This window comes from Pristiophorus japonicus, chromosome 3, assembly GCF_044704955.1.
Source record: "Pristiophorus japonicus isolate sPriJap1 chromosome 3, sPriJap1.hap1, whole genome shotgun sequence".
Taxonomy (NCBI): domain Eukaryota; kingdom Metazoa; phylum Chordata; class Chondrichthyes; family Pristiophoridae; genus Pristiophorus; species Pristiophorus japonicus.
The window spans coordinates 315,655,065-315,679,029 of record NC_091979.1 but is presented as its reverse complement, the minus strand read 5'-3'; the positions used below and the strand labels follow the sequence as shown (position 1 = coordinate 315,679,029).

Sequence of the window (23,965 nt, the reverse complement as noted above, 5' to 3'; positions counted from 1 at the left end):
CCTCCTCCTCCTCCTCTCCCACCCCCTCCTCCTCCTCCTCCTCCTCTCCCCACCCCCCTCCTCCTCCTCCTCCTCTCCCACCCCCTCCTCCTCCTCCTCTCCCACCCCCTCCTCCTCCTCCTCTCCCACCCCTCTCCCACCTCCTCTCCCACCCCTCTCCCACCCCCTACTCCTCCTCTCCCACCCCCTCCTCCTCCTCCTCTCCCACCCCCTCCTCCTCCTCCTCTCCCACCCCCTCCTCCTCTCCCACCCCCTCCTCCTCCTCCTCTCCCACCCCCTCCTCCTCCTCCTCTCCCACCCCCTCCTCCTCCTCCTCCTCTCCCACCCCCTCCTCCTCCTCCTCCTCTCCCACCCCCTCCTCCTCCTCCTCTCCCACCCCCTCCTCCTCTCCCACCCCCTCCTCCTCCTCCTCCTCTCCCACCCCCTCCTCCTCCTCCTCTCCCACCCCCTCCTCCTCCTCCTCCTCTCCCACCCCCTCCTCCTCCTCCTCCTCCTCTCCCACCCCCCTCCTCCTCCTCTCCCACCCCCCTCGTCTCCTCCTCCTCTCCCACCCCCCTCGCCTCCTCGTACTACATAGCTAAGACAGTAAAATATCAGTAAAAAAAGGTTGTGATTAAATCGTCCAGTGTTCTGGTCAGACCTCACCTGAAGTATCATGGCCAGCTCCAGTTAACGAAAAACAAGGGAAACAGTGAAGTATTGGAAGCAGTGCAGGAGAGCGATGAGGCAGATCTCCAGTGTAAAAGGTCTAAGTTAGGAGGAAACACTGGAGAAACTTGAGCTTTCCAGCCTGGAAAGGAGGTGGCCGAGAAGTGACCTTGTCAAGATAGTTAGTGGTATAAAAAAGGTAAATATTACTTTAAATTAAACTGAGAGTAAGACACAACAATTTAGATTCAAACTAGTAAAAGGTCAATTCAAGACTGATATAAGGAAGTATGGACAGTGTAATTGAAGCAAACCCCCTAGAATGATTCAACAAATGGATGCTACAATGTGAGAAAATGTAGGGTCTATATGGATGGAGAAACGAAGATGGCCGTCTCTTCTGCAACTATCTTGTGAAGGTTATTGGGCAAGCCCAAATGGTATCCATCTTCCTTTGATCAGGTCTTGGTTTGCCCCTACCCACACAATGGACTGGATGCAATTCCTCAACCATGCCAAAGCTATATATGGAGTGTCAGGGAGTACAGAAAATTCTTCTAAATATTCGTTAACCAGCATAGAGAGTCTTCTTTACAAATCCTCTACATGGGTCCAATGTGCTAAAGTTAGAGATACGGAATTGTCCTAATTAGCTGTGATATTTGATTACTTTAAAAGATAGATTGACCATTATACAATAAAACAATAATTAATTTTGTAACTTTGTAATTATATTTGTTTTGACCAGGAATTTTTTAAATTTTAATTCAACTGGGCTTGCACAAACATTTTCTTAATTATTTTTTTCCAACCTTTAATTTAAACAATGAGTTTAGTACACAAGGAACTCAAGTGGTCACAATAATTACATCCTGTCCCTTAACCCACTAAAGAGTTACACCACTTCGATCCAGTTCAATTAGAATGCAGACATTCCCCTTGCAATTTAATTGATTCTATTACTACCAAACAGGGAGTTTAAAATATCGCACAGCAATAATTCATGCCAATTAACCTAATTTGTATGTACACATTAGATTAGAAACGTTCCCCTCAATTCCTATAAATGTGGTTTACAGGACGTGGTTAGGTTTTCAAAAGGTTGCCACAAGATCTAACCATAGCAAATCTTACTTTTGCTCACTGTATCGTTAATAACAATAAGGTAATACCAGAGAGGTGAACGTAAATGGCTGATCAAACTCCATATTTGCCCGTGAATGAGCTTTGGGTCTTTCACCCAGCGTATCCGTCCCTCACCTCACCTAGGAGGAAGAAAGAACACATTACTAGATTCTCCTTTTCAAACAACAGGCCTGCTGCACAATCAGAATCACGGAATTATTCAACATCATGATGATGCTAATTAACAAGGTACATAAAACGTTTCTCCATATGCAGCCAATTCACTTCAACTAATTATATATAGAAACATAGAAAATAGGTGCAGGAATAGGCCATTCGGCCCTTCGAGCCTGCACCACCATTCAATAACATCATGGCTGATCATTCCCTCAGTACCCCTTTCCTGCTTTCTCTCCATGGCCCTTGATCCCCTTAGCCATAAGAACATAAGAAGAACATAAGAATTAGGAACAGGAGTAGGCCATCCAGCCCCTCGAACCTGCTCCGCCATTCAAAAAGATCATGGCTGATCTGGCCGTGGACTCAGCTCCACTTACCCGCCCGCTCCCCATAACCCTTAATTCGCTTATTGGTTAAAAATCTATCCATCTGTGATTTGAATACATTCAATGAGCTAGCCTCAACTGCTTCCTTGGGCAGAAAATTCCACAGATTCACAACCCTCTGGGAGAAGAAATTTCCTCTCAACTCGGTTTTAATTGTCTCCCCCGTATTTTGAGGCTGTGTCCCCTAGTTCTAGTCTCCCTGACCAGTGGAAACAACCTCTCTGCCTCTATCTTGTCTATCCCTTTCATTATTTTAAATGTTTCTATAAGATCACCCTTCATCCTTCTGAACTCCAACGAGTAAAGACCCAGTCTACTCAATCTATCATCATAAGGTAACCCCCTCATCTCTGGAATCAGCCTAGTGAATCGTCTCTGTAACCCTCCAAAGCTAGTATGTCCTTCCTTAAGTAAGGTGACCAAAACTGCAGGCAGTACTCCAGGTGCAGCCTCACTAATACCCTGTACAGTTGCAGCAGGACCTCCCTGCTTTTGTATTCCATCCCTCTCGCAATGAAGGCCAACATTCCTATCGCCTTCCTGATTACCTGATGCACCTGCAAACTAACTTTTTGGGATTCATGCACAAGGACCCCCAGATCCCTCTGCACCGCAGCATGTTGTAATTTCTCCCCATTCAAATAATATTCCCTTTTACTGTTTTTTTTCCCCCCCCAAGGTGGATGACCTCACATTTTCCGACATTGTATTCCATCTGCCAAACCTTAGCACATTCGCTTAACCTATCTAAATCTCTTTGCAGCCTCTCTGTGTCTTCTACACAACCCCCTTTCCCACTAATCTTAGTGTCATCTGCAAATTTTGTTACACTACACTCTGTCCCCTCTTCCAGGTCATCTATGTATATTGTAAACAGTTGCGGTCCCAGCACCAATCCCTGTGACACACCACTGACCACCGATTTCCAACCTGAAAAGGACCCATTTATCCCGACTCTCTGCTTTCTGTTAGCCAGCCAATTCTCTATCCATGCTAATAAATTTCCTCTGACTCCGCGTACCTTTATCTTCTGCAGTAACCTTTTGTGTGGCACCTTATCAATTGCCTTTTGGAAATCTAAATACACCACATCCATCCGTACACCTCTATCCACCATGCTCGTTATATCCTCAAAGAATTCCAGTAAATTAGTTACACATGATTTCCCCTTCATGAATCCATGTTGCGTCTGCTTGATTGCACTATTCCTATCTAGATGTCCCGCTATTTCTTCCTTAATGATAGCTTCAAGCATTTTCCCCACGACAGATGTTAAACTAACCGGCCTATATAGTTACCACCTTTTGTCTGCCCCCTTTTTTAAATAGAGGCGTTACATTAGCTGCTTTCCAATCCGATGGTACCTCCCCAGAGTCCAGAGAATTTTGGTAGATTATAACGAATGCATCTGCTATAACGTCCGCCATCTCTTTTAATACCGAGATGCATTTCATCAGGACCAGGGGACTTGTCTACCTTCAGTCCCATTAGCCTGTCCAGCACTACCCCCCTAGTGATAGTGATTGTCTCAAGGTCCTCCCTTCCCACATTCCCATGACCAGCAATTTTTGACATGGTTTTTGTGTCTTCCACTGTGAAGACCGAAACTAAATAATTGTTTAAGGTCTCAGCCATTTCCACATTTCCCATTATTAAATCCCCCTTCTTATCTTCAAAGGGACCAACATTTACTTTAGTCTCTCTTTTCCGTTTTATATAATCGGTAAAAGCTTTTACTATCTGTTTTTATGTTTTGCGCAAGTTTACTTTCATAATCTATCTTTCCTTTCTTTATTGCTTTCTTAGTCATTCTTTGCTGTCATTTAAAATTTTCCCAATCTTCTAGTTTCCCACTAACCTTGGCCACCTTATACGCATTGGTTTTTAATTTGATACTCTCCTTTATTTCCTTGGTTATCCACAGCTGGTTATCCCTTCTCTTACCGCCCTTCTTTTTCACTGGAATATATTTTTGTTTTGCACTATGAAAGAGCTCCTTAAAAGTCCACCACTGTTCCTCAATTGTGCCACCGTTTAGTCTGTGTTTCCAGTCTACTTTAGCCAATTCTGCCCTCATCCCACTGTAGTTCCCTTTGTTTAAGCATAGTACGTTCGTTTGAGACACTACTTCCTCACCCTCAATCTGCATTACAAATTCAACCATACTGTGATCACTCATTCCGAGAGGATCTTTTACTCGGAGATCGTTTATTATTCCTGTCTCATTACACAGGACCAGATCCAAGATAGCTTGCTCCCTTGTAGGTTCTGTAACATACTGTTCTAAGAAACAATCCCTTATGCATTCTATGAATTCCTCCTCAAGGCTACCCCGTGCAATTTGATTTGACCTATCGATATGTCGGTTAAAATCCCCCACGATTACTGCCATTCCTTTTTCACATGCCTCCATTATTCCCTTGATTATTGTCCGCCCCACCGTGAAGTTATTATTTGGGAGCCTATAAACTACGCCCACCAGTGACTTTTTCCCCTTACTATCTCTAATCTCCACCCACAATGATTCAACATTTCGTTCATTAGAGCCAATATCGTCTCTCACAACTGCCCTGATATCATCCTTTATTAACAGAGCTACCCCACCTCCTTTCCCTTCTTGTCTATCTTTCCAATTGTCAGATACCCCTGTATGTTTAATTTCCAGTCTTGGCCACCCTGCAACCACGTTTCAATAATGGCCACCAAATCATACCTATTTGTAATGATTTGTGCCGTCAACTCATTTACTTTGTTTCGAATGCTGCATGCGTTTAGGTAAAGTGTTTTAATACTAGTTTTTAAAACCATGATTTTTAGTTTTGACCCCTCCTGCAGCCCTTTTATATTCATACATATTGTCCCTCCCTATCACCTTGTGGTTTACACTTACCCCAGTGCTACTCTGCTCTGTTGCCTCCTGCCTTTTGCATTCTTTCTTGGGGTTCTGTTCATCTGAGCTCTCACCCACTCTAACTAGCTCAGAGCCCTCTCCTGGGTTCCCATCCCCCTGCCAAGCTAGTTTGAAGCCCTCCCAACTGTACTATCAAAACCACCCGCGAGAACATTGGTCCCGTCTCTGTTGAGATGTAACCTGTCCGACTTGTACAGGTCCCACCTACCCCAGAAGCGGTCCCAATTGTTCAGGAAACTAAAGCCCTCCCTCCTACACCAACAGGAGAGTGGAGAGTACCAGTTCCAACTGTCACAGGACAGAGAGTGGAGAGCACCAGTTCCCACTGTCGCAGGACAGAGAGTGGAGAGCACCAGTTCCAACTGTTGCAGGACAGAGAGTGGAGAGCACCAGTTCCAACTGTTGCAGGACAGAGAGTGGAGAGCACCAGTTCCCACTGTCACAGGGCAGAGAGTGGAGAGTACCAGTTCCCACTGTCACAGGACAGAGTGGAGAGCACCAGTTCCCACTGTCACAGGACGGGAGAGTGGAGAGCACCAGTTCCAACTGTCGCAGGACAGAGAGTGGAGAGCACCAGTTCCAACTGTCGCAGGACAGAGAGTGGAGAGCACCAGTTCCCACTGTCACAGGACAGAGAGTGGAGAGCACCAGTTCACACTGTCGCAGGACAGAGAGTGGAGAGCACCAGTTCCCACTGTCGCAGGACAGAGAGTGGAGAGCACCAGTTCCCACTGTCGCAGGACAGAGAGTGGAGAGCACCAGTTCCACTGTCGCAGGACAGAGAGTGGATAGCACCAGTTCCCACTGTCACAGGACAGAGAGTGGAGAGCACCAGTTCCAACTGTCGCAGGACAGAGAGTGGAGAGCACCAGTTCCCACTGTCACAGGAGAGAGAATGGAGAGCACCAGTTCCCACTGTCACAGGAGGGGAGAGTGGAGAGCACCAGTTCCCACTGTCACAGGAGGGGAGAGTGGAGAGCACCAGTTCCAACTGTCACAGGAGAGAGAGTGGAGAGCACCAGTTCCCACTGTCACAGGAGAGAGAGTGGAGAGCACCAGTTCCCACTGTCACAGGACAGAGAGTGGAGAGCACCAGTTCCCACTGTCACAGGACGGGAGAGTGGAGAGCACCAGTTCCCACTGTCACAGGACAGGAGAGTGGAGAGCACCAGTTCCCACTGTCACAGGAGAGAGAGTGGAGAGCACCAGTTCCAACTGTCGCAGGACAGAGAGTGGAGAGCATCAGTTCCAACTGTCACAGGAGAGAGAGTGGAGAACACCAGTTCCCACTGTCACAGGAGAGAGAGTGGAGAGCACCAGTTCCAACTGTCGCAGGACAGAGAGTGGAGAGCATCAGTTCCAACTGTCACAGGACAGAGAGTGGAGAGCACCAGTTCCCACTGTCACAGGACAGAGAGTGGAGAGCACCAGTTCCAACTGTCACAGGACAGAGAGTGGAGAGCACCAGTTCCCACTGTCACAGGACGGGAGAGTGGAGAGCACCAGTTCCCACTGTCACAGGACAGGAGAGTGGAGAGCACCAGTTCCAACTGTCGCAGGACGGGAGAGTGGAGAGCACCAGTTCCAACTGCCGCAGGACAGGAGAGTGAGTATGTACAAACAATAAAAGGAACACATGTTCCATGCAGACGTGAAGATCTGACAAACCTCAGCACCATCAGATGCCTAGACATGTTCTCAGTTAAATCATTGTAGATGAAATACTAGAAATCAATTTCCACTAAATACATTTACGCAGAGCTCTGACCAGAGTCAAATTACTGGAAACTACAATTAAATCTTCAATTAGATTCGTAAATCCCATTTGTTTATACATTGCACATATACAGTACCATCTTTTTGAGCCAGTCATATGTAAACTACAAACATACAAAAAGACAAGACGGGACCATCAGGCTTATCCATACTCACTTTATCCATTACATAGTGCATCCTCCCAACCACTGGGAATGTTATCTACTACGGGAAGGACTCAAAAAGAAAAAAAATCAGGAGAAAAACATAGATGCCAATTTCAGGAAAATCTCTATGAAATTCCTCTCTGAATCCCTAACGCAATCAAGCAACCTGTGGGCAGTGTATTAACGCATGATCCATGACTAGATGTACTTAACCAAACTACACCCCACCCCTCTCCAATATGCCCCAAGGGGGAGAAACTCAGGAGCGCCCCATTTGGGGGTGCTAACTTTTGAAAGCTGAAATATTAGCGACAGGCGCTAATGTTTTTCAGCTTTCTGTAACTTTGGTGTTCGCACTCCAGGAAAGAAGTGGAGTGCTAAATCAAGCGCTCCATTCCTTCCTGGAGTGCTACAGGACGCAGATGGAGTGGTAGTTGTGCAGTGCTGGGCCGTGCAGCGCTGTCATGATCCGAGGCGCCTTCCCTCCCTTAAAAAGGGAAGGGCCATCGCTGCAGGCTCTGATTTGGGACCAGTGACCTGGTCCCCGACAGCAGCCGCAATCCGACTCGATCAGCCCCATGCACAGCAGCAGAGTGCCTGGATGTTTGATCGCAGCCGAAGAGGAATTGAAAATATTAATTTGAACATTTTTTCCCCACTTATCGCGGCAACTTCACCTTTATCTTTCGCCACTGAAGCGCCCGGCACCCCGAACACCACCTCCTGCAGCCATCTGTGTTTTCGTCTGGCGATGTTGCAGGCAGCGGAACAGAAATTCGGGTCCAGGTCGCTATCGGGGCGATGCGCACGACAATGACGTCATGATCTCCAGGTGCAGGAGGGTCATGTCGCAACGGTTCGCAGCCACCGCAAACCTCCCAGCCAAGTTAGCAGGAGTCATTCACAGCGCCGCGCCCGCTAAGTCGTTAGTGCCCCGTTAGCGCCTCCCGGAGGCGATAATGGGAGGTGTAAAGGAGGCCAATTTCTAGTCCCAAGGCTCTTCAGGAGCGGAAAAGAATTACTGGGCTCATACCAAAAGGTCACAGTCTTCAGAGTCCACATTATCGCTCCAGGAGTCCTGTCCGACAAAAGATTGTCCACCTTCCACTTGAACGTCACTGTATCTTCCACTTTCACTGCTTCATGGGTAGGCTATTCTAGTTATCAACAGGTGCCCTTCTTTGTACTCCCTCCAAGGCCAGAATATCCATTCTTGCAGTTCAGTATCCAGAACTGCATGCAACACTCAAGAGGTGGCAGTGGGCCAATGTTTTGTACAGACTAATTATCCCAAGATCATGCTTGCCTTTTTTTTTAAATCCTCCTATTAGTGTTTTCTGCTAATACTCACAGATCCCTCTTCCGTATCATATCCGAAAGACTGTTCCCATTTATTCTATACTCCCATTATTGTTTTCCCTTCCACAACTTTCATTACTTGATCCAGCTGCAATTGGTCCACTTGTTCCCCAAGATTTATGGCCCCTCCCAATGTAGCTTAATTGGCTAAATTGGAGCGCTTTGTTACCACCATTTGTTCTCATTCATTATCACATACACATTCTGATGTCCACATTTATAATGGAAACTGGCTATGTAAACTTGACACGTTGTAACTATACCCTCTTGCCACCTGGTGGCACTGCAGCATCTCCACTGGGATGGAGGATATATTTACAGCACAATAAGCTTTATATTGGCAGTTTCTTTGTAAATGTGACACAGGAATTTATAATGGAAAGAACTGATAGGAAGTGCGTCAGACACAAGATTGTTATTATAGATATATAAAACATCAACAGCTCTGGAAAAGTGCAATGCTGACTCGTCAACTCTTGCCATGTAGATGCTGCTGCCGTAGCCATTGCTTTCTCTGATTCAACCAGTTATTCATCAACTTCACAACTTCCCTCCTATTCTGTGCCTTTCACCTTCGTAGTCTCTTATGTGGTACTGTGTCAAATACTTTACCAAAGCCCAGGTACATTAAACCTACGGAGACAGGTTTACAACAGGATTGCATGCATTAATCTGTCAACACGGGACTGAATATCAAATGCAGGTGCTTTATACGTATTATAAATGTTAGCTCACAGCTAAAAGGAAAGTGGTGAGGGCTTGGAGCAGGTGGTGGGAAGTGGGGGGGGGGGGGGGAAACTCTGCAGCCAATACAGTAATGCGCCCTAAACACCTTTATCTCTCCCCCCCCCCCCGACTCCGCCCCCCCCCCCCCCCCCAGTAAACATAATGAACATGAATGCGAGCTGCTTGGATTATCTAAAGGCTACATACAACCTGGCAACCTTTGTCAAACTATGGGATCAATTTTCCCCATGCCGTTTTTTGGCATATTGCCAGAGTTCCGCCTGTTTTTTTTGGGCCCCGACTACTCAAAAAAAAACTTGTAAGTTTCCCCGTTCTATTTTTTGAAATTGCCGCCTGTCCCTCAGCTTCAGGGTGGGTGGGGGGGGGGGGGGGCTTAATGTCTGCGCTGAAAATCGATGCCCTCCTGCGCATGCGCAGGAAAAAAAAAATGATGTTTTTTTTTTAAAAAGTGACTGCTATGGGCCCGCCTGCTCATACCACAGCTCCCGGTCTGCATTCAGCTATTTTTAAAAGAGCCAGTTGTGTGCGAGAACTTTAATTCTCAGTGGGGAAAAAAAAAAATCAGAGCTGCAATACAATATGCAACGCAGCTCAAGGAGCAAGAATTTCTCACAGGATGAAGTGGAGGCACTGGTTACTGTAATTGAGGCCAGGTGGCACGAGCTGGACACCAGCAGAGGTCACATAAAAGTTTCACCAAAAGAAATGAAGAAACACAGGAACCAACTTGCAGAAGATTACTGTGCAGAGTGACCACCCCGAGGTCTGGAAGACAGTGCAAAAAGAAGTGGCGGGACATTGGTCAAGTAGATAGTGTAAGTAATATTTGAATTTATTCACTGGCATTGCAATTGTAAACGTGACCATCAGAATATGTCCCAAGGAGTTAAAGCTTCTCTGCTCTCTCTCTCCCCAAGATCGACGCCCTAGTATGGACCACACCTGGGTCTGCGTATGTGCAATAGTCTTGCTTAGAAAGGGAAGCTAGGCATTCAAATGAGGACATTTGGGGCAACGAGGTCTAATGAAATTCTTTAATTTTAGGTTTTTTTCAAAGTACCACCCCATCACCGACCAAACATCTCCTCACCGGGCTCGGGGGGTGGCGGCCGGCAGAATCGCTCCTCCGCCCGGAGGCAGGGGCTCGGCAAACACCCCCACCCACCCCTGGCTTCTTTGGAAGCTGCTGCATAGTGTAAGGCTTCTCATGCCTTCAGTTCGGCTTCCACCCGCCCCTCCCCCACTGGACTTCTTTTTGTAGCCGAGCCCCGAGCCAGTGTCCAGGCGAGGGAGCGATTCTGTCAGGCCAACGCTCCGACCCTTGAGCCCGGTGAGGAGACGTTTGGTGGTGGCGTGGCACTTTGAAAAAAATCTAACATTACAGAATTGCATTACACTTCCATTTTTAGTTTGAAAAAAATTAAAGCTTCATGATGCATATTTATTGTCTTCTTGACTCTCTCCAAAACTTTACATATAAACAATGGCGTCTTTCTGCGGCAATTTTTTAATGTGCGCTGTTTTTTTTTTTAAGTGCCCAGTAGGTTTTTTGGAAGTGGTCACAAACGCCGTCCTAGGCCAAACTTGCATAATCTGAAAAGGTGGCACAGACATCGGGTTACGCAAAAGCAAAACAAACCTAAAAAAATCGTAACCGAGTTACACAGGCACACTAACTTTGGGGAAACTTGGATAATTTAATTTAGGCCCAAAATAGTGGCGCGCGCCAAAAAAACAGCACAGATAACTGGGGAAAATTGGGCCCTATGTGCTGTGTGTAAACAATGTGCTGTATTATGTAAATAACCTGCAAGGCACTGTAACAATATAATTATACATTTGGAAACAAAACGAAGAGTTCAGGAAACATGCTCATGAGCTCAACATGTCTGTTGCTTCCCAAGCTCCCACACTGAATCTCCTGGCTCTCTGCCACTTGCTCCCACTATCATCCAGATCCCTTACACTATTGGCTGACTCAGTGGGGGTCACTTTTAAGGCCCATTTGTCAGCCTCAGGAAAGCAGTACCAATGTCAATCACAGTTCTTTAGCGGTCTTTGATCCATTAACCTACCATTAAATGAAAGGTAATAGTAAACCTACTACACACTAATCGGGCCTTCCAGTTTTAGGGGGAGAAAGGAAAATCATGAATTTGGGGTCACAAAATTTAAAAAGAAATCGCCCCAAATTAGGTGCCAGGAAATCCATGCTTTTTCCGATCAAAAATGAAGCAAAATATTTGTGAAGATGTCAGCTTGGTTTATTTGGTGGATTAGAAGGTTGTGGGTTCAGCATCATACAACGAATTTGAGCTCATAATCTGATAAACAGAAAGGCTTGCATTTATATAGCGCCTTTCACAACCACCAGACATCTCAAAGCACTTTACGTCAATGAAGTACTTTTGGCGAGTAGTTACTGTTGTAATGTGGGAAACACAGCAGCCAATTTGCGCACAGCAAGCTCCCACAAACAATAATGTGATAATGACCAAATAATCTGTTTTCGTGATATTGATTGAGGATAAATATTGGCCAGGACACTGGGGATAATTACCCTGCTCTTCTTCGAAATAGTGGCACAAGATCTTTTACATCCAGCTAAGAGAGCAGACGGGAGCTCAGTTTCATGTCTCATCCGAAAGACGGCACTCAAGACAGTGCTGCACTCCCTCAGCACTGCACTGGAGTGTCAGCCTAGATTTATGTGCTCAAGTCCCTGGAGTGGGATTGGAACCCACAACCTTCTGATTCAGAGGCGAGTATGTTACCCACTGAGCCACAGCAGACACTATTGTAGTACTGAAGCATCTCGTACTGTTGAAGGCACTGGTCTTTGGTTGCGATGTTAAATCAAGGCCCTACCTTCCTGTTTCAGTTTTTCATATGGATGTTAAAGATCTCATAGCACCAAGAATTCTCCTGGTATCCTGGTCAACATTCTTTGCACTCAATCAACATCACCAAAACAAGACTAACTACTCATTCACCACGTTACTGTATGTGGAATTTTGATGTGCACAAAATGGCTATCACATTTCTCTGTTTAACAATCACAGCTACTTCAAAAGTAATACACTGCATGTGAAACATTTGAGACATTTTGTGAGGGAGTTGCTCTATCACATTCTCTTTTAATTAGAAAATTTTAGGTTCAATTGGGAAACCACAAGAAGTCAAAAAACAGTGTGCTCAATGCCACATCAGTGAATGCACTGAATCAGAGTACGATTTTTTTTGAAAATGGGAGAAGTACACCACATGTAACGTGACATCCTACTCATTTCTGAAGAGTAGGGAGTGATGTCATTCTACTGAGCAATTTTATTCAGCAAGAAAAGTACAATTGTGTCTTCGGGTTTTGTTGGGTTTAACCCAAATTTTGGCCATTCCACCTTCAGAAGGTAACTCATTCAGTGGGTTAAATCCCAAAATCTGAATGTAATGTAGGTCTACCACACCCTACTTCAGCAATCAAAAAATGGTCAAACTAATGCAACTGCATTGTTAAGTCCATTTAACTGAACTATTTATAATTGTTTTTAGTATAGGCATTTTCAAACAATTTTGCAAGTTGCGTTCAAATAAAACTTCCCTCCAACTACACACTTTAAAAGTCACAAAATGAAGTAGGGACCGAGTGTTCTGCAAGGTGGGATACTCTCCTTTCATGTCTGGAGTCTGGATTTGAAACCAGAGAGATTGAAGGAACAATAATCTCCCCTTTCATGGGTGTGTGTGAGTGTGTGAGAGAGAGAGAGAGAGAGAGAGAGAGAGAGAGAGAGAGCGCGAGAGCGCATGTGTGAGAGCGCGAGTGAGTGCACGGAACTGCAAGAGAACCCACAGAGCACATTCAAGATGGAGTGTGCACACTTGAGAGTAAGAAACAAAAACATACAAAGAAAATGAAAACAGAAAAAGGGGAAGAGAAACTGAAAACAACCAAAATAACATTCAACAGTGCTCACCTCAACCCTGAAGGGTAAAAAGTTAAGTGGATCCCAACAACACTGTGATTAAGTTAAAATTAAGTTGATTGGAATTGGGAGATTTCTTACTAAAATTACAGTTGGTGTTAATGGTTCGAGCACAAAGGGTTAGTATGGAGATTTGAAATATAAAAGGAGGTAATAATTGTATGCAACTGGAAGCTCTATAAATGTGTCATTACTTGCAGCGAGGTGTATATAAAATCAGAAATAGGATAGCATCATTGGAAAGATGAGAGGAAATCTATTATTGGCAGAAGACAAAACTCCTTTTTACTCATCTGTCAGTTAGGATTCTGAAAGGTCATACCACAGCTGCAGAACTATCTGCTAGTAATGGTAAAATAGCAGTTAGAACACCAATCAAACCTTAAATATGTCTGTAGCATGAATAAATAATTAAGTTAATAGAGTTAGCATCCCATTAACATTAAAATGCTCAATATGACAGTAACTGCAATAGACACTTAAAAATTAAGGCATAATATAAAAATATGGTGGGTTGGGAGGAATGTTTAATAACAAATTAATGGTTATCTAGCTTTGGAAGTTCTAAATATCATATCTGGAAAATGATTAGAATGGGTAACAGCTTGAAATAAAAATACTATTTTTAAAACAAGAATCCAAGGAGATTTTCCCAAGTTATCTGTGTGACAACATTACCAAAAATACAGTGTTGGGCATGTGATATTACGTAGCAAACTCTTCTGCAGTTCGCTATATAAAATAGCAGCTGGGAGCTCTTCCGCCACACAAAATTATTCCACAATTTCAAAAGGTAGCAGACTACATCAATACTAAAAATTATACAGTCGAGACAATATTATATGTCTTCCAGATTGCAACCAATAATTCTATCCCTAGTTTCAACTGACAAGCAATCTGAATGTCACTGATCAGTTTCTGATGTAATCTGAAGCCCCGTGGTTCAATTACTACCTAGAGTACTGACACTCAAGCACACATGTTCTAATTAACAACCAATTTTCTTTATCGCACATGTAGTTCAGCAACACTGGTTTATCTTCTTGCAAGTACTAACCTTGCGGATACCTGCACCATAAACAACCGTCACTGTTTTAGTTAAATTCGAACTGTACATAAATCAGGAGAGAATGAGGGCAAAGCTTCTGGTCGCTTGCTGCAGCTCTCATGTTCTTAACATACCCGTTTCCCTGCATAACCTCATGGCCCCTCTCTCTCTCTTCCCTGCTTCAACCTCTCTGACCCATTTCCAGTATAACTTCCTGATTTCTCACTGTAACCTGCTTCTCGATATACCCTTCAGACTTCTCTCCCTCTGTCTTATCTCCCGCGCCCTTCAGTGGACTGTGCTGGCTTTGGGCCCTCCCACAACAGCTCACCAGTGTACTTCCTCATAGAAGCCTATTTTTGAGTCTTCATTTGGATCAACCTATTAACAAAAGCGAGTGCAACAAAAATAACTTTTTGAACTAGGCTTATTGCTTACTTGTGCTCATAAAAATGATCAGGGCCAACATCACTCAGTAACTTATTTACCTGAAAGCTCCCTCTATCAGTCATATATGTTGCATGTAAACCTGCAATAACAAGATCACACTACCTTCAAAACCATTCTATTGAAATAACACTTACTCTCGGGTGTCATTTTAGGACATACACACGCATATACACTGGACTTTTAAAAAAAGGCATCATTAAATATATATCACCTATTATATTGTGAAAATTAGCTTCTGCCAATCCTCTTTTTAAATATTATTAGGGACGGGCAGAGGTTTTTTTTAATATGACAGGACAATAATTCTTGAAAATTTTACCATACACAGGTTCCAAAATGGACCAGGCAGCCTATTTCCCTCTGTTTATTCACACCAAGGATAGTTCAAGTGAGTATAACACAAGGAAGGCAGCTTGATGCTCACCCTGACCTTTTTGCTAAGACGTGCCAAGTGGTAGAAAATATACCCCTCCCACGTCTGAAAAATAATAAAACTTAGACAGATAAAAATCCCCAACATATATTAACAGATAGAAAGGAGTGACTTCAAGGCCATAATCTCATCATATGGCAGGTCTAAATTGCTTGAACTTTCCACTTCCACTCCAGGCTTATGAAATGATGTAAATCCTTCAGAAGGCCCATCCACTTATCACAGTAACATCACTATTTACTGGCAATCAGCCCACTTGTGATATTTCCTGCAAATTGTTCAGTAACTTTTTTCCACTCCCTCTTCAGAAAAAAAAGTGTTTGATTAACACTCGAAGATTCGCATCTAAACTCCATACCCCAAACAAAAACTATTCTAAAAGGTATATTTCACTTGGAGCACAGATTTAAGTACATTTTATTGAACATTTTAAATCACTTAGCATTTAAATGATGGTGACAGTGAGGTCAACTTAACAATTTCCACGTGTATATCAGAGACTATTGTAACCAGAATAATGTTATGCTTGAACCACTATATAATAGCTGCCCTCTGTGTCACATTCTCCACGACCGCCCTGAAAGTCACAACAACAAAGGGTTGTGCAATAAATTCCCACGTGACACACCATTACAGGATTACCATGTGGAATAAAAATAATATTTTCCACAAAGATACTCTGGTAAGCCTGAAGTGAGAAAAAACATAAACCAGGTGGATAAGGCAGGGAGGGCAAAAAAAAAACCTACATTCGGATATTAAAAAAATTAACAAAACCATTTCCTGGCTCCCCCAGGAATCCAGTAGGTAAATTAAAACAACTCCAAAAAACAACAGCCATCACCTTGTGTAAACCAAGAATATTCCAGGTACAATCCCTGATCTAATTAGTTGGCTGCTGTGAGTGGATACAGCGAAGGAAACACTAGAGGAACTCTGGGCTACAGCACGGGAAAATCAGTCATATTTCCCACTGACGTTTACTGTGCAGTAAACTCTTGACAAAAAGGGTGCCTATGTGGTTGTGAGGGGAGGGAAGGATTGGGTCATGTTGTTCTGCCTCCCATCTGCCCACCGCCTCGCGTCACATGAAATCTTGAGCAAGGTACCAAGGGGCAGCCATTACCGTGGATTTGCGACCCACGTTTTACAACTTTCCCTCCAAAGAGCTTCGCCCCACGTTCTGTATGGCAACCTATGGCCAAAACTTTGATGATGGTTAGTCACAAACTGCAGGAATGATGTGCAGTCATTCCAAGAAGATCCTTGTAACAGGACCACTCAGGAACTAAACTGTCTCTTCATCAGATGCCCACAAGGTGGTAAAATATCATGTTTATTTAAGACCAAGTTTGTATTTGACTTAACTGTACCTGAAGGGAACTGGGCACAATTTTGATCTCGCTGCTGTCAGTAACAAGGTTAAGCTGCAGTCACTGAACAAACTACATCTGGTCATATCCCTGGCCAATATTTATCCCTCAACCATCATCAACAAAACAGATTATCTGTTCATTATCTCACTGCTGTTCGTGGGACCTTGCTGTGCGCAAATTGGCTGCTGCATTTCCCTACCTTACAATAGTGACTACACTTCAAAAAGTACTTCAGTGGTTATAAAGTGCTTTGGGACATCTTGTAGTCATGAATGGCACTATATAAATACAAGTTTCTCCTTGTTTTACAATATTACACTTTAAAAAAAAATCCAACCAAGTAAGGTGGATAGTCAGAGAAATAAAACTAGTGGTCTACTTATCTAAAGGACAACTGCTCAAAAACATTAATCCTTCTCTCGGGGTCTTGGCAATACTGTATCTACTCTTAACTGTACATTATTCTGCATTTACTTAATTGAAAATAAAGTGTTATTTTTATTACGAAGTAAAACTAAGTGATAGATAAACCAATCCAGTGAAAATTAGCAACAATGGAGTTGAAATAATTGTTCTCCACGGAATGTAGGGTAATGTCTATTTTATTTTTAAAAAGAACAATGTATTTCAGGTATTGTGTGCAACACATTCTAGTTTTTCCACTCAGCACATCAAAAAACAAAGGGAGTAGCTTTGTGCATAGGCATTTGCATGTTTTGACGCCTGGTGTACACTCTCATTGCGTTCCAGGAGAAATGCTGACATACTAAAAGGGAAAGCAAAAAATAAGCAATACTCTCCCAATGGCTCACTTGGTTAAAGGTGGTAAGTGGCCAAGTCAAGACACCCACCTGAAGGTCCCAGATTTGGTTCTAGTTAATGCTGAGTTAGCTGATCTCAGCCAGGGTATGAGTAGGGTCGCTACAAATGGGCATCGCTACTGCTGGGCTAAGAAGGGGACTATCAGCCAGGCTTCCTGCTCTCGATCACTATTCAGTGACACACTTCTGGAAAGTGCTCATGTTCAGAAATTGGTCAAAGACAGGACTGAGCTTGGCCGAGATGCTCCTACAGTTGAATAGCCTGTAAGCACTCACAGTCCAGGCTCACACCAGAGGGTGCCTGGTGCCTGTGGAACTCTTCTCCAGCATGCATCAACTCAGGAGAAGTAAACAAGCTCCTTGAAGTAGATTCATGTATGGATCAATCTATTACATAACACAGAAGCAGGCCATTCAGCCCAACAGATCCATGCCAGTGTTGATTCTCCACACGAGCCGCCTCTCACCCTTCTTCATCTAACCCCATCAACATATCCTTCTATTCCTTTTTCCCTCATGTATTTATCCAGCTTCCCTTTAAATACATCTATGTTATTCACCTCAACTACTCCTTGTGGTAGCGAGTTCCACATTCCAACCACTCTCTGGGTAAAGATGATTTTCCTGAATTCTCTATTGGATTTAATAGTGACTATCTTATATTTATGGCCCCTAGTTCTGGTCCCGCAAGTGAACTGAAAACATCTTCTCTACGTCTACCCTATCAAACACTTTCATAATCTTAAAGACCTCGGTCAGGTCATCCCTCAGTCCTCTCTTTTCTAGAGAGAAAAGAGACCCAGCCTGCTCAATCTTTCCTGATAGGTGCAAAAAAGACTTACCTTTTACAATACCTCTATATCCTTTTTATAATATGGAGACCAGAACTAGTCACAATACTGCAAGTGTGGTCTAATCACGGTTCGATACAAGTTTCTACATCTCTACTTTTCAATTCTATCCCTCTAGAAATGAACCGCAGTTTGCTTTTTTATGGCCTTATTAACCTGCTTTAAATGATTTGTTTATCTGTACCCCCAGATCCCCCTGTTCCTCTACCCCATTCAGGCTCTTATTTTCCGAGGAATATGTACGTGGCCTCTTTAATTCTTCCGACCAAAATATACCACCTCACACATTCTTTATATTGAAATTCATTTGCCAATTACACGCCCATCCTGCAAGTTTATCACTGCCTTCCTGTATTTTGTCGTAGTCCTCCTCTGTATTAAGTAAACCCATCAATTTGAAATTGCGCTGGCGATTCCAGGGTCCAAATCGTTTATGTAAATGATGAACACCAGTGGTCCCAGCACCGACTGTTGTCGAACACTGAGTAACGACCTTTAACCTCTACTTTCTCTCTTCTGTTTTGTAGCCAGCTTGCTATCCATTCTCCTACTTGCACCTTAGGCACGAGTCTACAATGCGGTACATTATCGAGGGCTGTTTGAAAATCCAAATATGTTGCATCTACTGCATTATCTTTATTTACCCTTTCTGTTACTTCTTCAAAGAATTCAATAAGGTTGGACAAGCATGGCCTTCCCTTTTGCAATCTGTGCTGGCTACTCCATTATATTTGCAATTTCTAGACGTTTTTCTATTACATCTTTGAGTGAGGATTCCATTATCGTCCCTACCAAATGTTAAGCTAATTGGTCTGTGGTTCCCTGGCCTTGTTCTATCTCCCTTTTAAAATATAGGAATCACATTAGCTGTCCACCAATCCTCCGGCACAATTCCCTTTTTTTCAAAATTATTTTTTATATATATGTAATAACGCCTCTGCTATCTCTTCCCCAACTTTTTTTAATATGCATGGCTGCAATCCATCCAGACCAGGGGTTTTATCCTAAGTTTGATTAGTTTGTCAATTATCTCCCCCTTTTCTATCTTAAATATCCTTGTATCTTTTTGATCTCTTCTTCTAATGCCATGTCTACCATGCTAGTCTCCCTAATAAATATAGAGGCAAAGTCATTATTTAATATTTCTGCCATTTCACTGTCATTGCCTATGAGTTTACCGTGTGCATCCCTTAGTGGTCCTATCCCGATCCGGATTTTTCTTGTTATTTGTGTCTGTAGAATACTTTACTATTTCTTTTCATATTCCTTGATAATTTAACTTTGTAGTTTCTCTTTCTCTTTTAAATTGTTTTGGACTTCTTTCCTTTTCATTTCCCCAAATCTAAAAAATATTACTGGTGTGTAAAAATAACTAGGAAATAGTTCTAAAAATCACAGAGCAGCAAGAAATTTCTCTTAAGTGTTCCAAAGAAAAAACACCCATCAAGATGTCCCAAGCACTTCACAGCCAATTCATTACTTTAGATGTTACTGAGTAGATGGATCAAAACTTAGTGCAAAACTTAAATTTCAATGGACATAAAAATTAGGAAAGATGTAAAACAGGCTGCCGACTCACTATCACCTGTTTTACACTTTTGCAGAAAGTCATGATCTACCCCTCTATCATTTTGTAGGTCAATTTGTGCACAACAAATTCCATGTGATGCAAACAACCAATCAATCTATTCTAGTGGTGCTGGTTGAGGGAGGAATGTTGATCAGGATGCGGAGAGAATGCCCCTACTCTTCAAAGTATGTCACAAGATCCATCACATCCACCTGAATCGGCCAAAGGGGTCTCGGTTTAGCATCTCATCTGAAAGAGGGCACCTTTGACAATATGGCTCTCCTCAGTACTGCACTGAAGTGTAAGTCGAGATTTTGTACTCAAGTGCGAGAGTGGGGTTTTGAGCACATGACCTTCTGACTCAGACAAAGGCGCTACCAAAATGAGAATGGTAACCAATGCTGCTGAAGAATTAAACAAGATGCATGTGGAAAGGCTGGGATCAGATATCTTTAAATATATCAGCAATTATCAAACCTGCCTATAGGTAGGCACCTGCACAGGTACCACCTATCAATACTGCAAGAGTAAACAAGACAGAACAATCAGTGTAACCATGCCTACAAAAGTAAGGATAAGACATTACAATTCAGAGTACTGATATTCTTTTCTGTAAAACCTACATTAAGTAGAACACCCCAAGGCTATTTCGATGTCCTATGATCTGTATAAATGTCAGAGTTGTAAAGGGATATACATACTGAACAATGTCAAACTATTTTAGCAGCCCTGGTTGTTTGGGACTTAAGGCTATTTACAGCAAAACCTATGCAACTTCCACCAAAAAGACTTAACTTCTTAAATTTCTAGAGACTATAAATTCACTTATTATAATAAAAAGTTGGTCACCCTCTTTGTCAAATACTTCAGAATACTTGTCTACTTATTTTGCACTAAAAAAAAAGATTAAATAATTGTAATAACAACCCTTTCAGGGCAGTGCATTCTAGATCATGACAACTTGCTGCGTAATGTTTTCCTCAAGTTGCCCCGGGTTCTTTTGCCAATTACCTAATCGGTGTCCTCTGGTTATTGACCCTTCTGCCACTGGAAATAGTTTCTACTCATTTACTCCATCTGATTTTGAACACCTCCAGCAAATCTCCCCTTAACCTTCTCTGCTTTAAGGAGAACCACCCCAGTTGCATCAAGTGTGTACAACACTAAACTAGTGACTAAAGGGTCCAGATCAGTTTCTGAATTCAGCCAGGGTAGCCAATTGGGCTTTAAAAACAGCATAGTGCCTCTGGGTTAGGTGCCTTATTTATGTTCAAAAAAGTGCACATGTCTGGTGATAAGGGGATCCAGTTCAGCAGTGATCGCCATCTAATAGCACTGTTGACACTCACTATCTGGGCTCACACACACATAAAATGGCCACTTAAGTGAGGTACTGAAGTTCTGCCAACACTGTACCCCTGAAAAGCCAACACCTTGAGGAGAAATGTGGAGATAACAGGGAGCATATAAAAACCCACACTGGCACAAATCACCTTTTATGATGCCATTAGGAACTAGACAGAGATTACCCAAACTCATTTCATATAGGCCCCTTACTCATGGCAGACAGAAGAGTGTGGACATGAACAGGCAGGGTACTAACCAGATACCACCCAGGCAATTCATCTGTGTCCTCAGCTGTCTGTTTGTCCATGCTTTACTCAAGCCTGAGGACACCATTAGCTTTGTTGGAGGTGGGGGTGAGGGTGGGGGATCTGGATTGCAAACTGGGCCTTGAGTATTTCGAAACTTCTGCTTCCTTCACGATTTTCTGAAAGGTCTCTATTTAAACAATAACAAGCTGCACTTGAAGCACTGCTTAGTGATATGTTGGTGATGTTTAAAATAATTATCCACATATAGAGTCAATGTACTTATGATCTTTTGGCACAGTATCAACGTATATGCTCCATGGTAATACATTTGCACAAGTTCTCATACTTAATTTTTGAAATAGCCTTGTATCAGACCTCAACCAGTATTTCAACTGTTATCATTCACAAGTACTAACACTAATATAAATGCATTATAGTAGTGGATACTGTAAAATTTTTAAACTAGCAAAAAAACAGTGCAAACATACTGTTTTGGGAGTCTGTACTTGCAGGTCCAAATCCTAATTCCCACTGGATTGTGTATGAAGCTCTCCAAAAGAACTAAAAGCCACTCCACGTGAAATGATTGAATTTTAAAGTACCTTTTATGCTTAGAGTAATTCCCATTAGATCTATTCATATTTTCAAATCAATTATAAAAGTCAATCACTTTGTTGTGCCATGCAGAATTTATCTTACACAGGATTGAATACCTATTTGCACTGAATGTTTCCGTTGTCCCCTTACACGCAAGATAAATTCCACATTCCCTTCAAATCGGAAATATTCTTTACACAACGTTCACTTAATATTGGTAATACTATTTGTCGATTTTGAATCTATTTGATGAATTCAATCCTTAGGCCATTTTTCACAGATCCATAAAAGTTTACAGTGCAAGGGGCCGTTCAGCCCATCATGTCTGTGCTTTTTTTTTGCCAGAGCAATTCAAAGCTAATGCTACTACAGGTACCACACTCTTTTCACTGCCCTGTATCTTTCTCTGCATTGACTTAAAAGATGCAATGGTCTGGTTCAACTCCAATACACCTGCAGTGTTACTTGCATGCATCAACCTGAAAGTTTAAACAGAAACACACACACACTTCATTGAATTAAATGTTGCCCTTTTATATTGTACAACTAACGAGCAGGAAATGTATATACGGTTTCCTCTTACATTTATTTTACTTACAGTGCAGTGTTGAAAAACACTGCCTTGCACACGAGACAATCAACCTTCAACAATCAGCTAAGCACAATAGATTTCAGCTACAAACAAGGCAGAGGCAAAGCAAGAATGACGCACGTTTGCCACTCCTATCGGGCAGCTATTCAGAAACAAAGGTCATCCCACACTTCACGCGTAATTTTTTACAACTTACTACTCCTTACAGATCCAGACTGAGCTCTCCACATTATAATCCACCATGATTTCAGGAGAGGGACAAAACGGGGTTTTCAGGGAATGAGAACAGAAATATCACAGTAACACACATTCTGAATGCTTCCTAAACATGACCTAGGACATTTGAGATTGTAACATTCACAACAGTGCTTGTTCAACGCCACGTGACGTTGCTAGCACCCTTCTTAAATTTCTGATTTTGGTCTAACCTGCCCAATGACTAAAAATATAAAACCAACATCGGGAATGTTTATCCAAATATTAGAGCTGGTGCTTGATGAACAACTCTCGTATACATCAATTGCGTCAGTCGATTACAGTGTTTTAAAAATCCCTTTGAAATAGATGGGCTAACACAATCTTTGAATCACTTCAATAGAAACGGAATAAAAGATGCTTGGTTTGGGGTGACTTTCTCCCCCCACTTCAGGGAAAGGAGAACTCCAACATGAAAATTAACCTGCAATCTAGGTCTGCAAATAAAAAGTTGGCGAGTACATATATGGAAATATTCCATAACATATCAAGACCAGTTGTGGAAATGTTTGGGATAGTTTCATTTTTTGACTAGACAATATTGAGCATATTAACGTGACATGATCGTCCAAGCAGTGATCTGCCGCTCTCTCACACACACACACACACACCAGACCAAATGTAGCTGCATAGACAGATGTCCCTTACCCAGCCGGGCCGGGCTATTCAGCGCCGCTAACCTCGGTCAGATCATTCGGGAGCTGCTGGAACTCGCTGCCTCATCAGCAGGTACATTGTATCCGCTCAACAATGAGCCTGCTCGGCTGGAGCCGGAGCCCAGTCCCAGTCCCAGTCCCCCAGTCTCTCTTCAACTCCAGGTTGCAGCAGGCAAGCTGCTCACTGCCGACCTAGCCAGCATTTCAAGGCATGATCTGCCGGGCGGCCCCGCTGCTAACTCTCCCCAAACACACACAACACACCCCGAAACCAAAAGGCAAGGCGCTGATTGACAGGCGGGCCGGCGCAGGCGTGCTGCCTACCAATCCCAGGGCGGCTGAGCTCTGTGCAGCACTCAGCATCAGATCACATAGAAACATAGAAAATAGGTCATTCGGCCCTTCGAGCCCGCACCACCATTCAATATGATCATGGCTGATCATTCAACCTCAGTTCCCCACT

The 23,965-nt window shown here is 43.1% G+C and overlaps 1 protein-coding gene across 5 annotated transcripts in view; it reads right to left on the bottom strand.

Moving 5' to 3' along the window:
• The window catches only part of stambpl1 (STAM binding protein-like 1), a 71,523-nt gene extending 47,768 nt beyond the window's left edge, over positions 1–23,755 (bottom strand). For 2 of the 5 annotated variants that reach the window (XM_070876901.1, XM_070876905.1), the window contains exons 1-2: positions 23,495–23,755; positions 1,821–1,913 (exon numbers count right to left, since the gene is read on the bottom strand). In XM_070876901.1, the coding sequence (XP_070733002.1) occupies positions 1,821–1,856 (36 nt within the window). In that variant the 5' untranslated portion in view covers positions 1,857–1,913; positions 23,495–23,755. Of the gene's footprint in view, positions 1–645; positions 818–1,820; positions 1,914–14,967; positions 14,988–23,494 lie in introns of those variants that run through there. The other 3 variants (XM_070876902.1, XM_070876903.1, XM_070876904.1) reach the window with 3 other exon arrangements.
• Positions 23,756–23,965: the final 210 nt, after the last annotated feature.